At 34.5% G+C, this 14,170-nt stretch overlaps 2 protein-coding genes and 1 long non-coding RNA gene across 7 annotated transcripts; 2 read left to right on the top strand and 1 right to left on the bottom strand.

The window, feature by feature from the left end:
* The first annotated feature begins 129 nt into the window (after positions 1 to 129).
* LOC110614499 lies at positions 130 to 2,680 on the top strand. Of its 5 annotated transcripts, none has more exons than XR_006352293.1 (5): positions 132 to 460; positions 715 to 789; positions 1,178 to 1,858; positions 1,970 to 2,082; positions 2,253 to 2,680. It is a non-coding gene; the product is annotated as an uncharacterized LOC110614499 (long non-coding RNA). The 5 variants fall into 5 exon arrangements; XR_002487800.2 differs by having other exon boundaries at positions 134 to 460; positions 1,178 to 1,422; positions 1,523 to 2,082; XR_006352298.1 differs by having other exon boundaries at positions 130 to 460; positions 617 to 789; positions 1,178 to 2,082.
* Positions 2,681 to 4,234: 1,554 nt separating this feature from the next.
* LOC110620167 (E3 ubiquitin protein ligase DRIP2) lies at positions 4,235 to 9,968 on the top strand. Its single transcript, XM_021763788.2, has 8 exons — positions 4,235 to 4,476; positions 4,587 to 4,826; positions 5,419 to 5,518; positions 7,315 to 7,648; positions 7,804 to 8,249; positions 8,379 to 8,429; positions 9,164 to 9,236; positions 9,435 to 9,968. The coding sequence occupies exons 2-8, from the start codon at positions 4,712 to 4,714 to the stop codon at positions 9,609 to 9,611; spliced, it is 1,296 nt and encodes a 431-aa protein (XP_021619480.1). The 5' UTR covers positions 4,235 to 4,476; positions 4,587 to 4,711; the 3' UTR covers positions 9,612 to 9,968.
* Positions 9,969 to 11,722: 1,754 nt separating this feature from the next.
* LOC110617495 (PRA1 family protein F2) lies at positions 11,723 to 12,890 on the bottom strand. The gene has a single exon (XM_021760319.2). The coding sequence runs from the start codon at positions 12,659 to 12,661 to the stop codon at positions 12,059 to 12,061; it is 603 nt and encodes a 200-aa protein (XP_021616011.1). The 5' UTR covers positions 12,662 to 12,890; the 3' UTR covers positions 11,723 to 12,058.
* Between the last annotated feature and the right edge of the window lie 1,280 nt (positions 12,891 to 14,170).

Raw genomic sequence — 14,170 nt, 5'->3', positions numbered from 1 at the left:
CTGCAGTGTAAAACCGATGGGCTCAAAAGTATAAGCCCATGGTTTTTCAAATTAAGCCCGTTACGCTAATATGGTATTACCAACTGGAGTTTAAAGATTATGGGAGTATTAAACGGTGCAGTTTTAATGATTCCAAACCTTATCCAGCAGGCAGACTTTTCTTTTCAGTAAAGTACTAGTTCAGATTTGGTTATGGTTCAATAGCCCTGTTGGACTTTCTGGAAGAAACAGCATGAACAAGGAAAATTCATTTCAAATTTTCAATTGTAATTGAATTACAGAATGTTATAATCTTATATTCTGTGATAGGTATTGCTTAGAGACCCACTGGCCGATAACGTAATCCCCATCGTTGAGGAACTTCAAAGACGGTTGCCTCTTGTAATGTCGCAAGCGAAGATCAAGGTGAAGAAGAGAAGCATCCTGGGATGCGAAAAGATGTATACAGGCGAAGAAAATGGTACTATCACAGCAGATTAATAACTCCCTTGCTGTTTTAATATTTGCTTTGGGGATAATATATTGAAAATTTGCTTGTGGTTATGGTGTGTGAATTGCTGTGTTTATGGGGATAATAGATCATAACATCACTATCCCTTTGTCGGATATGTTATAGGTTTTGATGCTGCTGTGTAATTTACATCTATCTTGCCGTTATAGATCATCGACTAACTGGAAAGGCTTCAATGCTTCTGTCAAATTGCAATTATGCAGATTAGCAGTCCTAATCTGGATCGGGTGCGTAAGCTGAAGAGCTCCATGACAAGGTTGACAAATCGGGCTCAAAAGGTAAGGTGATATTAGTTTGGAATCTATGAATGTTACCGGTATATATGGCGAGTGAATTTGTTGAAATTTTTTGTTGCTCATCTGCAAAAATTATATTATTAGATTTGAAAAGATTGATCAACTTCGTCGTTATCTGTTTAGGTGTATGGGATTTAAATCTAGCTTTGGAGGAACAGGATCTTGAACACGTCTTATTCTTGTGATTTTCATAAATTACAAAGCTTTTTGTGCATATAGACTATAGTTAAAGACAACACATATAATTTTAGTTGAAAAGATATTCTTACCAAAGTACAGTAATTGTTTATCTGGTTAGATATGTAGCAAATGTAAATAACTGAGGTTCTGAGCTCCCTTTCCTGAGAATATTATTTTTCTTTTCCTCAAGATGAACATAACAACAAGGGGAAAGCGGACCCTTTTGGCAATTATTAGAGTCTGATGACGTAGATCACGATCCAAAATCATCCTAAGATGGAGAAGCCGCTGGGGGACGTTGGGACATTCGAAGAGAAAAAAATTAATGGAAAAATTGAAACACACTCTCACACAAAATGAGAGAGAAGAAACAAATCAAATTGTTAGCTCCAGAACATTAACTGAAAGTTACACGATTATCACCATAAAACACAGGTCTTGATCAACTAGTACTTCTCATCCATATTCATATTTACCCCCATTTTTGAATTTTCATCCTCAAGACTTACAATAGTGAAGCATTCTGGGTCTCCAGGTAAGGGATGAACTTGAACAACTTCTGGATGATGATAATGATGTGGTAGACCTTTACTTATCAAGAAAATTAGTTGGCTCATCTTCTCCTGTCTGTGGATCTGGTGCTCCCATTTGGTTTCTTAATTCTCCTACGGTAGGTCCGAAGGCATCCAGAACAAGAAGGGCCAGTGCAACTACAATGCAAGGGGAGAATGATGTTGAAGACCTTGAAATGCTGCTTGAGGCTCAGTACTGTTATTATCTTGTGTAATTCACATAAATTCTAAGTTTGATATGGATTTAATTGCAGGCTTACTTCTTACAGATTGATGGCACATTGAACAAATTGATTAAGGTAAGCTACTCTGCCTCTTTTGCAGATTACTTTTTGTTACTGTCAGGTCTATTTCATATAAAATAATGGAACTAAATTACTTGAGATTTGCTTAACTTGCTTTTTCTGAAGGCTAATCTAGAATGTTACTGCTTAAGCATGATTGCTCTGATGCATGAGTTACTCCTTTCATCTTCCCAGCTGCGTGAATACTTGACGGCGCACAGGACTACATCAATATCCAGGTAAAGGGTTGGACAATTTGAACAGATAGTGTCATCCCTGAAGGATGTTCATCAAAGTTTAGGCATATGTCTCATATTCCTGACAGTTGAACTTGAACTTCCTGTTAAATAATCAAAATCCTGAAGAACATTTTGACATTCTAAACTTTTGTATTGTTTCCTCATTGCAGCTTGATAATCATCGGAATCAACTCATTCCAGTGTGAGCACTGAATCTAATATACATATTTGATTTCTAATAACAACATAGTGAGATGAGGCTTTAGGTGTGATTGAATTGATAAAGTGTGTCCCAGTGGATTTGACATTAACAAGTAATGTGGCCTACTGGCTTCTGGGACCGATTCAATTAGCTTCCATGGGTTAGAAGCACACCTGAGAAAAGGAGCACGCGGCCATTGATTGCGAGCATCTCATCTGATCATATCTGAAGCTTTTTTTTTTCAACAAATTGGATGATTTTCTTGTTCCCCATTCTCCCTGTATGGCAATTCATTTTGGTCCCAAATGATTGTTTTGGTGGGTTCGTGCAAATAATTAATTTGGATAAGTATAGAGCACTTATCAATCATGAAAAACTTATTATCTTCTTTTTTTTTTAAATGGTTAGTCTTTAATGAACTTGCTATGAAAAATTAAAAAGATACGTAGAGAGAAAAATAAGACAGTGTTTAAGAAAATTAAAAAGAAATATAAAAAATAATATTCTCTTTAACAATAATATTTATAAAAAAAAATAACTACATGAATCTTCCTATGAAGTCTTACCAGAGTTTTAGAGGCGTAGCGTCATCATGGGAGGAGCAAATTATATGCTATTATGTTAATTTTTATTATATATTATGTATTTATATTTGTTTATATTATTGAATATTTGGATATTTATTATTATTTTTTTTTATGTTGACTGATTTGATAAATTTGAATTCATAGCGGACACTAGATTTATTGAAGGATACAAATGCTCCTAAATTTTAAAATTATTTTATAATTAAAATTTAAATTGGATAATTATAATTAAAGGAGAAAAAATTCGTAAAAGAGAAAAAAAATTCGTACCCACTTTTCTGAATTCTTATTTTAACTTTTTTTTATAAATAATATAAAGAGAATTATGCATTTTTAAATTTTTATAATTATTCATATTATTTATTACATGTAATTTAATTATTTAGTTTATTTAAACTAAAATAAGTGAAGTAACCTTTTTGAAATAAATGAAATTAAAGCATTAAATAATTTAATTTTATAAAATAAAAATACTTTAATTAAAATATAAAAATTTATTATTTAATTTTTATATTATAAAAGAATTTATTAATTAGTATTTTGATTTTAAAATTATATTAAAATATTTTGATATTTTAAAAAATTATTAATTAATTTTTTTATTAATTTTAGTTATTAAATAATTTATTATTTAATTTGTATAATTTAAAAATTTTATTAATTAATATTTTAATTTTATAAAAAATATATTAATTAACTTTAAAATATTAAAGGTATTTAAAATTTTTTTGTAATATTTAATGGAATTAAATTAATAAAAATATATTTTTTAAAAGTTGGAAATAGAAAGGTCACTCCTAAGATTGCCGTATAGAAGGAGGATCCATGTGAAAGTGAACACATCAGATCAGATCAGCTGAATGCGGGAGGGTTTACTTTAGTCCTCTTCTTTTCTCACATGAAAATAAGGATAAGTTAATTTTTTTTATATCTACAAGTCTTATTTTCGTTTTTAAGATATGCGTATTTTTATTTTAATTAAATGATTTAAAACTAAATTTAATTAAAATATTTTCACATCCAACATAAAGTGATTTGATATAATTTGGTATATAATTATCGTGTTAAAATTAAATTAAAAAAAAAAAAGAAAAAAGAAAAACACACAGGAGGGGTCTTCCACGTTGCACGCGTTGCTAACATGTACTCGTGTACACGATAGCATAGCCGGGCAGTGCTCAGCCATCCAAGTCCAACGGAGGAAACCGACCCCTTGCCCCTGGGCACATTTCCTACTCTGCGCATCCTCGGCGCACGTTATCTCAATCATCAATTAATCGGATCCGGATAGTTGTCCATACAAAGAAATATTTTTTTTTTCCTAAAAAAACGAAAAATAAAATAAAAACAAGGAAACTCTTAGTTTTAAGCCCCTAAAAAAATAAGAAAGAAAGTAAGAAAGAAACTCTTGGTTCATGCTTCTCTTCGACGACCCCCTCTCCCCCTCCTCGTTCCAGTTCATCTCTCTAGATTTAGATCATCCATAAAGCTTCCCCTATCCAAATCCATCAAAACCCACGTCGATTCTTCGCGAATCTCCATTACCCATATCTCGTAATCTCACAACTCTTCTTTATACGCCTATAAAGATCAAAACTCTCTCAGGTTTTTCTCCTATTATTTCGTGTACATCCCATAAAATGTCTACACGGTTTTATTGTCCTCCTTCTTGTGTTCTTTCTGCTTCTTGTGATGTTATTTCTGGTCTAATGCAGATAAATAGAGAGATGTGGACGTGTGTTTTTCTTTGTTGATGGGAACATGCAGTTGTGTTGATTAATATACGTCGGTGGAGGGGAGCTATAGTGAGTAGAGAAGAAGGGATTTCTGAGATAAAGAGATGGCGAATCAGTTTGTGAAAGTGAAGAGAGAGACGATTGCATCGTGCATGACATGTCCTCTCTGTAATAAGTTGCTGAAAGATGCCACTACCATATCGGAATGTCTTCATACGTGTCAGTCTTTCTATCTTTCTCTTAAGAATTTCATTTGTTTCAATCTTTTTTCTTTACTTCCAAAACTTTCATACTTTCGATTCATCTTGTATTTTGCGTCGTTGATTATCTGGGTGGGTTAGTTTCTTCTTTCAAGCGTTTTCTTTATCTTGATTTGGTTTGGTTTGTCTGTACTTTGACGTGGTCGTTTCGTAATTCTACTGTGGAACTATGGGCATTTAGTACTTGCCGGCTAACCGGCATCTTTGTTTTCACCTCTTACTTACATTCTAGACGCTGGAAGGCCAGAAAGCTAAAGAATAGTAAACAAGCTTTCCCGTTTCATTCTTTGCTTGCTGGGATTAAAAGTCATGCAACAGTTTCTTTTCTCTTCTTTTTCTTTATTTCCCCCAATGGAATATATACGGGTTCTTTTTATGAATGAGATATTCACTGGATGGTTGCTAGTTGGTTGCAACTTAATGCTTACTGAGTTCAGATATTAAAGTCTAAACTGCATAAGTTTCAGTGCTCTTTCTTCAATTTTGTGTTTGATTAAATGAGAAGCTATAAAATGTCTGATTTCAGTTTCTTTTCTTGAAATTTCGTTCAGTCTGCAGGAAATGCATATATCATAAGATATCAGACGAAGGAGTAGATTGCTGTCCCATATGCAATATCGATCTTGGATGTGTTCCATTGGAAAAATTAAGGTCAGATTCTTATCTTTAACTATGTCTTTATGTCTTGCCATCCATCCCTCGCTTCCTTTCTCTCATATTGCTATGAGGTTTAACTAAGTGTAACATAACCTGGATAGCATACAAAAGTAACGGCTTGAAATTGATAGTGTCTAACTTTCATGTTTTAATTCATTGAACATACGTGGGGCTTAAAACAGTTAAATTACTTGCCTTTACCTTAATTTGAGACTCATTTCTTAATCAAACACTGTTGTCTTATGCATGTGCTGTGTGTACCTTGGAATTTTGAGGGTGCAATTCGATCTTTTACATTTGTTAGCTGTGATAATAATGATTTTAGGTCCATTCCCATGCTTGTGCATGTTGAAGATTGCTGGTGCATGAAGGTTCCCAGAGCTATCATACATATTTTACATTTGTTAAAGCTGTGACTATGATAGATTTTAGGTCCATTCCCATGTTTGTGCATGTTGAAGCTTGTGACTGCCTGAAGGTTCCCAGAACAATAATACATCACGGTAATAAATTTTGTCAAAACTATAAGGGGATGATTATTGCATCTGCTAATCCAATGCTTTTTAATATGTTACAACACAATATGTAGCAAGGCTTTCGAAATTTTACTGTTTTATAACTTGCAGTTTTTATCAAGGCCAGTATCATCTTTTCAGCTTTCAGTGAACAACTTCTGTTAGTTCTCTTTTTCATCTAGGATTGAGTGTGGATGTTTTTTGCTATAAATGTTTTTCTCCCCTACTTTCTTGTTTTCTGTCCCAAACAGGGTGGTTTTGTATGGGACCATTATTGCAATTAGAGCCTAAGAATTATGAAGTTTAAAAATGATAAAGCTGCATAAAGAAGGGATGATAAAATGTTCTGAAGGAACTATCGGTATATGATTATCTGGGCAAGTGAGTCCAATGAGAAGCATATTATTTGGGGAAAAACTATCCTGAAAAAGGGGCCATGACATATTATGACATTCTGTACAACAATTTTCACACTCTTTTATGTTACTCCATAATTCTACAAACAAGATTTTGTTTTTTAACATACTAGCATAAAACCATTGAGGGAAAAGTTTATTTAAGCAATATGATATGTATTTGAAAAAAGGGAAAGTTTTCACTAAAAAGAGCATTAAATGATGGTTGGAGTAATATGCATTTCATTGGAGATGGATTGTTTGAGATACAATGATGAGGAGTTTGGTTCCAGGTTGGGGAATGAAAGAGTGTTTTGTCTTTTGTGAGAACAAAATTATCTTCATCTTTGGTAAAATGTTTATCATATATTTTGGATTATGGCACTTCCCTGCATGTTCCTGCACAGTGTTGTCCTCGTGCCTATGCTATCATTTTGCTTTCTTATTATTGGTGTTTATACACAAAAGTATCTATTGTCAGAATATTGAGTTTTTATCATTTCCAAGTAGAATGCTGCTGAAAACTAGCCACTTATTGAATCTGCACATGGAACACTCATTCCTCATTAGCCTGTTTGGATGTCAAAAGCTGTCCTTTATAATTAATACATCGGTTTATAAACTTGGTGTTATTGTATTTCGAAGGATCATTTGGAATTCTTCTTCTACCCATACACCCTTTTGTGTATGAGTTTGGACGGTGGGGTTAATGTTGACTGTAAGATATACTGTAATGCAGTCCCTATTGGGACATCTGAAGGCAGATAAAATTTTGTCTTATTGAGGAGGCATGAACGTGCATCATGTACACACACTTGGTGCAATTAAAGTGTTTTGTCTAGAAATCATTGTGAATTGAGGCTTGTTATGTGAAAATTAGGCCAGACCACAATTTGCAAGACGTAAGGGCCAAGATTTTCCCATTCAAAAGAAGAAAAGTAGAGGCACCTGAAGTCATACCCTCAGTTGTATTACCTGTTAGAAGGAAGGAAAGATCACTTTCATCATTGGTGGTCTGCACTCCCAAAGTATCAACACAGGTTACAACAACCAGAAGAAGAACAAAACCTGTTCCCAGAAAGGCTACTGCCTCACGAGTTTCCAGTTTTCCTATTGAGAAACTTATTAAAAAGAAGGAAGATGCTGCAAAAGACTGTTTAGAGAATTCAAGTTCTCCTGAAACCATAAATAAGTTCAATCAGCATCTAAGGCAGGTAACAGAAATCAAAATCTATTTTTTGCTTATGCTGTATATGTTCTCATAGGACTACCAATAAGTTATCTCCTTCGCTTGCCAGTGACTTGAGAAAAAAATTGTGCTTGCTTTATGCTATTATATATTTCAGACACATATGTTTTACTCGTACAGAATTCTTCCTCTGCCAAGGCTAGCCAGCCTGCTCTGAATAATGAGGCAGATAATGGTGCTGAATTATGGGATGGGAAATCAGATCTCTGGCAACCATTGAATTGTTTGGTGGAAGTTGCAAATAGGACAAAGTCTTCCAAATCTTCTTCACAAGTTTCTGATGCTAAATTTGAATCTAATCATGATCCTGACAATGAAACTCGTGTGTGTAAGACCAAATATAGGGAAAACAAAGGCAAATCAGAAGTAGAGGATGACAAGAGTAACAATAATACAGTGCCTTCTGAGTCGAAAGGCCCCAAAAGGTTGCGCAGGATTCGTCGAAAAAAGGCTTCTAATTTTGGATATCCTGGCATTTCATCCCAAGCTGTGCTGGATTCTGCCAGTGCAAATCATGAGAAAAGAACTGGTCCAGTTTGGTTTTCACTTGTAGCTTCTGAGGACCAGTGAGAATTGTTTTCAACTTCTAAAATAAAAAATTTACTAGGATATAGTAAATTTAGAATTTATTAGCTTAAAACTTGCTTTTGGTTGTATTCCTAGTTTCCTACTTATTTACTTATCAATTTTTTCAGGGAAGGAGATGCACCCCTGCCACAAATTCCCGCAAATTACTTGAGGATAAAGTAAGTTCCTTTTGGTTCTATTGCTTGTGCATTATTCTTTGCATATCCTCAATGAGTTTTCTTTTTATATATAGTTTATGAAGTCATCCTTGTTTTTTAATTGTAAGGATGGCTCCAAAATTTCCTTACCATTAAAAAAAATTAAAAAGAAATATTATAGGAGATATACTTGTATTAGCCATGTGCTAGAACAGGAGAGGTAGCTTGAGGGAGTGAAAGTGACTTGTTCAGGTAGGAGCTAAGGACAAGCAAATTGTTGCTGGATAACATGGAGAAAAGACAGGCTCTCTGCTCCATGCTACCTCTGTCCCAATGATAAAAAATGGTGCTAGTAACCTCATGCCACTGTTATCTCTACCTTGTTTCTAGCTTCATTTAATGATTTAGATGTAGTTATCCTCCCGTATTGTAGTTCCAGTGTATTTATGACCCCAACAAGGCAACAACCCTCCCTAGAATAATGAGAGCTCTTAAGATAATTAAATTTCCCGGTCAGCCATGAAGTGTGATTAATTTGTTTGCCCCATTTAAACCAAGTAATACTTTAGCAAAAATTTTGTGGAAGTTCTGTACTTCTAGTAATTTGGTTTTGAATCAACTGTTAGTGTACACTGCACGGTATGCTTTTTCAGCAGTACTTGTGGCTACTCGTGCATCATTTTGACATGCAAGAACACAACTTTCGGAGAATAAAGTGAAAGAAATCACATGTCATTCATTTCATTCTGTGGCAGGGATGGAAATTTACCTGTTTCTTTTATCCAGAAGTACCTGATGAAGAAATTTGACCTTGCTAGTGAAGATGAGGTGAGAGAAACTTCCATTGTTTTATTATTATTTTTTTTATCATGGGTATCCGATTTTTGATGTTTTATGCTGTTAATAAAAGGAGATAAAAAATAATTAAAATCCATTGGAGTTATTACTTATCAATACAGCCTTTTACTGCAATAGAAAAATTGATGTGTGCCTCCAGTGATTATATTCTATTGATGTTTTTGGCAGATTGAGATTAAATTTATTGGACAAACAGTAGTCCCCACACTATCGTTGTACAATTTAGTTGATCTATGGATACAGACAGCATCAACGTCAGAACGAGTACCAGCATCCATTGGCTCCTCAGCAAAGGATTTTGTAATGGTGCTAGCCTATGCTCGCAAGGTCCCAGACCCTGAATAATGCTCTGCTTCGCCATCGTTTCTGCGCTTCATGTATTCATTAATGATGTGCTTTGAACCTTGGTGAGCAAATGGCATGGCATATTTATCGGAATTGTATATTACAGCCACGCATTCCGTACCTCTACAGCATTTGCAGCAAGCACATTGCAGCAGATAGAAAGGTGTGAATGCTCTACTCATTAGGAACCGCAATCATCTTGGATGTTGAGATGTCTTGCATTACTAAGGACCATCTGATGTTAAAATAGTTGAGTTGTAACTATCAAAGTTTTCCGGATGCTATGTAACGAGACGCACGACTTGGTCTTGGATGCTAAGAAGTGCTAATTATAAACTACGCTGGATTTACTGTTCATTCCATGTATCCTATCCAGCCGAGATTTTGGACGTCTTATCCGAGACATAAAGTGTCCTCTTGATGGGTTTTTAGCCTCGAGAGAGGCAACGACATTCATCATTCATTCTCTCCGTCCTCGTTCATCCTCAGAAATGAAGATCTCGTCCGCAATGAATCGATTTGTGAAACACATCCATTAAGCCTTGAAGAGTTGGAAACAACAAAGCTTCTGGGGGCCTTCTCATGGTAATTTCATTTTTTGTCTCAAATTCATTGGAAAAGTTTGCAGTTTATGGTTGGCAGATATCATTTCCATGAACAACAAATCAATCTGGACAAGACAGCCTCAAATTCACCATCATGTAAAAGCATTACAACAGTCCTCAGCAACCAGCTCAGTTCTATAATTTGGTTTTACACATCTTTAATTCATAACTCTATCGTTTTGGCATTTTTTGTTTTCATAATATTCCAAGTTTTTTTTTCCAAATAAGCACATACGAAAACGGAATTTTATTGCAAAACATTGCATTGCATTTTCATTTCTAAAGCAAACCAAACACGGCTTCCATTTGCCCAGATAAAGAGAAAAGTTAAAACTAGAGAAAAATAACAAAATTCAGAGCATCTTACTTTTAACCAGGCGACCTTACTTACGCCCTTGGTTAAGCTGAGGAATAAATCAGAATTTTAAAATGACGTGTAAAGTTATCACAATTTGACTTCCATGAAGACTCTTGGAAATATTCTTGTTGCAATTTTATATCGATAATCAAAATGCAATTCTATCTGTGACCTTATCAGCTGAAATGCTAAAACTCTTTAAATAAAAATACATAACAAGCATGATTCATGGATGGAATACTAATAAATTTCAAGCCAAAACAAAGACTAGGTCCACCAAGAAATACAAGACAGCATTCATGAAACATACAATGAGCATATATAATCTTGCAGGTTCACATATGAACATCACTGGCAAAACTTGTTGATCTTATTTACTCCCAAAAGATTCCAGACCACATACCCAGAGTTTCGTCTGGAACCATCCCTCAACTAAAACAAAAGACATGCATGGACTCAAACGCTCCTCTTTAAACTTACAGGGAAAGGAAGGCCCATATGGATCCCAACTTGCGAACTCTCCAGACAAGGCGTGAGATAAAAGGCAGAACACTGGCTCTGAATGCCCAGTGACAGCAATAATGCTTTCTGTCCAAGTTTTCCTTCACTTCTCTGACTTTAATCACATGGAAAAAGCATTAAAATCACCTTTAAACGAAATCTACCACAACCCCGAGTCCCCGATAGATCTTTAGCGCCAGTACAAAGTTACCCACTACATTCATGCTTCGATACACATGGGCAAGTGACCACTCACTCGGACAGTCTTATGATTATAGAAGACCATAAAGGGGGAAGAAATTGAGAGAAAAGTACAAACCCAATTATTCTTACAGCCCTGTAGGGGTCATGGAAGGAGAACAATCGAAAACAGTTCTAACGTTAAGCATTTTTCTCCTAATTCTTGAACCGAGAACATCACAGTAACAAGCTGAAGACTTTTTGCACTATAATTTTGGCGAATAGTGATGCATAAGTCACTTAATAATTCGGCACCGATAAACTTGCGAGGAAAAAAGTAGCAACATTAACTTCTACTTGTGTATTGCAACAGTACGGGGAAGTGATGCTAGAGAATTAACAAGTCAGCCAAATGAAAAGCCAAAGCTCAAACTGTAACCGCAGCAGATAAATAGACACAAAACGAATAAATGAACGCTTAGCTTCAAAATTCAGAGAAATCATTTATCTGCAACAAAGATACAACTTTCATTAACCACACTTGAACTAACAAAACATTGTGTGGTAAGGTAAAACAGCTATATATTGATTTTCCCACGAATTAAGGAAGCCTGGATGGAGTGAATTCACACTGGCAAATTTACAAAGGGGGATAAACTAACATCAATTCAAGATTCATTATCTAACCGGAGAAAATCGTTGCTACAATATGCCTCCAAAGAGCAAATTCTCTGCCATGCTCGAAAAATATCACCATCGCGAAATTGAAACTCCAAAAGAATAACACATCCAATTCAAGACCGCTAGGCTGAGGAAAAACCTGGAACGCGAGAGTAATCAGTTCTCGTAGGGCTCCCCACAACCGAAAACAGCCCACCATCTCCCATATCTTGCTCGTCCAAGTACAAATCGCCTCTAATTGCAGCATGTAAGACAACAATTGCAAACCCAATCAAGATGGAAACCAAGACGTTCAACCAGACGTCAGTGAGAACCAAGGCTACAATAGTGACAACCGCCAGGACGCTCAGCACCACACGATCATCAATTGTGCGGTGGAAAACAACGATCGGCTCGGAGCGGAAGAAGTAGAGGAAAAACCAAGCTACGAAGACAATTAAGAAGACAATCATGGATAATGGATGCCATAGAAGGCTAAGAAAGAGAATAAAGAGAATGATCATCGTATAATTCACGCGGAAGTATACAAGGTTGCGCTTTATGCGAAGGATAGCTTCGCCGAAGGAGTAAGGGCGCGTGAAGGAAGAGAACTGGATGAGCTCGCGCCATGGTCGGCGGGTAGCGAAGAAAGTGGTAGAGGCGGTGTTGGTGGCGCGAGAGACTAAGGTGGGAGGGTTAGCGATCGAGGGTAGAGAGCCCAAGGGGGCGCGAGAAGGTGCAGACATTAGAAACCCTAGGTCAGAGAAATCAAGGAAGAAGTTGCAATTGTTTCAGAGTGAGAGGTGGCTCAAAGCATTCCAACTGATCTTTCTGCGGGGAGAGTCGAAGAGAAGGCGTGCCTGTGCTTCGTATCTTCCAATTTTGAACGCTAATTTTATCAATTTATGGGTCTGAAACGGTGTCGCTTTTCGTCGCTGGAGGTGTCCTGTGATGAGCTTAGCTGGACAGGAGATGAAAGTGGCCGCCGTCCAATTGGTAAGGGATATATGTAGGTCTTACTATTGTTGGATTCGGACCCCCAACAATTCGAAATCGATTCGTTAATTTGGGATCAACGGTTCGATACATAGAGCATTTTGAGTTTGAGTGGATGAATTATTGATTTAAATTAATTAAATATTTATTTTATTAATATAAGTATTAATTTTATTCTTACTATTTAAAATCATATGAAATAAAAAAATTATAATTGAATTTTATATTATATAATATAAAAAAAAACAAATACATTATTTTTATAAAAATTGTGATGTTGCCATTGATAAAATTGACATAGTTATTTATTTAAAATTTTAAACTATACATATATAGAGAGAGAACTTTAAATTTAAATATTTAATTATAAATTTTATTGGCTTAATGCTATTTGACAATTTTTTAAATACCTTTAGAGAATTAAATTGCTTATTCTTTTTAATTATAAATAGCATTAATAAAAGATAATTACATGATATATTTTAAATACATTTAAAATAATATTAGAAAATAACATTTTAGTCCAGTCTTTCATATACGGTGTGCGAGGAAATGTTTTATGTCATTTATGTATTAATTCATGTTTCGAGTTTATAGGAAATTAAATAATTCATGACAAAATTGAGGACCACAATTATATCTAGGGTAACGGCTCCATAAAAAAAAAATATTCTTTTTGTATTATTACTTTAATTTTTCACTTTAATAACTTAATTAAAATTAAAATAATAAAAATAAAAATCTTACTTAAATTTTTATCAGCTGAATCTAGTTAGCTTTCTTATTTACCGTCTATTACATATAAAAGTTTTTTTTTGTTATTTACTCCATAAATTTTATTGTTAATTATAATTTAATTAAATTGTTAATCTCTTTATTTTGCTCTGGTCGCATACTTAAATCATTTCGTTTCTTTTACCAGTAATTTTTAAAATTAAATTAAATTTAAAACTTAATCATTTCATATTTTATATTTATAAAATAAATGATTAATTAACTGCAGATAAAGAAATAATGATGAGTCATTTAGTAAAAGTGGAATGTTGGTTACTTTCTTTTCAATAAGTGTATGCGTTAAAATTTCATTCGTTACGGAGGGTAGGAAGTTTGGAATTTCTTTTAAGATGCTTAGTAGGTTAACAGTTTAATATAAAAAGAAAATTACTTTAAAAAATTAAATACTGCCAATTTTCTCGAATTAAATAATGACAATCTTAATCTTAAAATTAAGGTGTTTCGATTTGAATTCTATATAAATT

The sequence above is a fragment of the Manihot esculenta genome, chromosome 1 (assembly GCF_001659605.2).
Source record: "Manihot esculenta cultivar AM560-2 chromosome 1, M.esculenta_v8, whole genome shotgun sequence".
In the NCBI taxonomy this organism is placed as follows: Eukaryota; Viridiplantae; Streptophyta; class Magnoliopsida; order Malpighiales; family Euphorbiaceae; genus Manihot; species Manihot esculenta.
This window is presented reverse-complemented; position numbering and strand designations above follow the sequence as displayed.

Excerpts from the sequence above, each read along its gene's own strand:
- LOC110620167 (XM_021763788.2), top strand. The coding sequence starts at position 4,712 with ATGGCGAATCAGTTTGTGAAAGTGAAGAGAGAGACGATTGCATCGTGC. Across the intron at positions 4,827-5,418 it reads ATCGGAATGTCTTCATACGT|TCTGCAGGAAATGCATATAT; the intron begins GTCAGTCTTTCT and ends AATTTCGTTCAG. Across the intron at positions 7,649-7,803 it reads TCAATCAGCATCTAAGGCAG|AATTCTTCCTCTGCCAAGGC; the intron begins GTAACAGAAATC and ends TTACTCGTACAG.
- LOC110617495 (XM_021760319.2), bottom strand. The coding sequence starts at position 12,661 with ATGTCTGCACCTTCTCGCGCCCCCTTGGGCTCTCTACCCTCGATCGCT.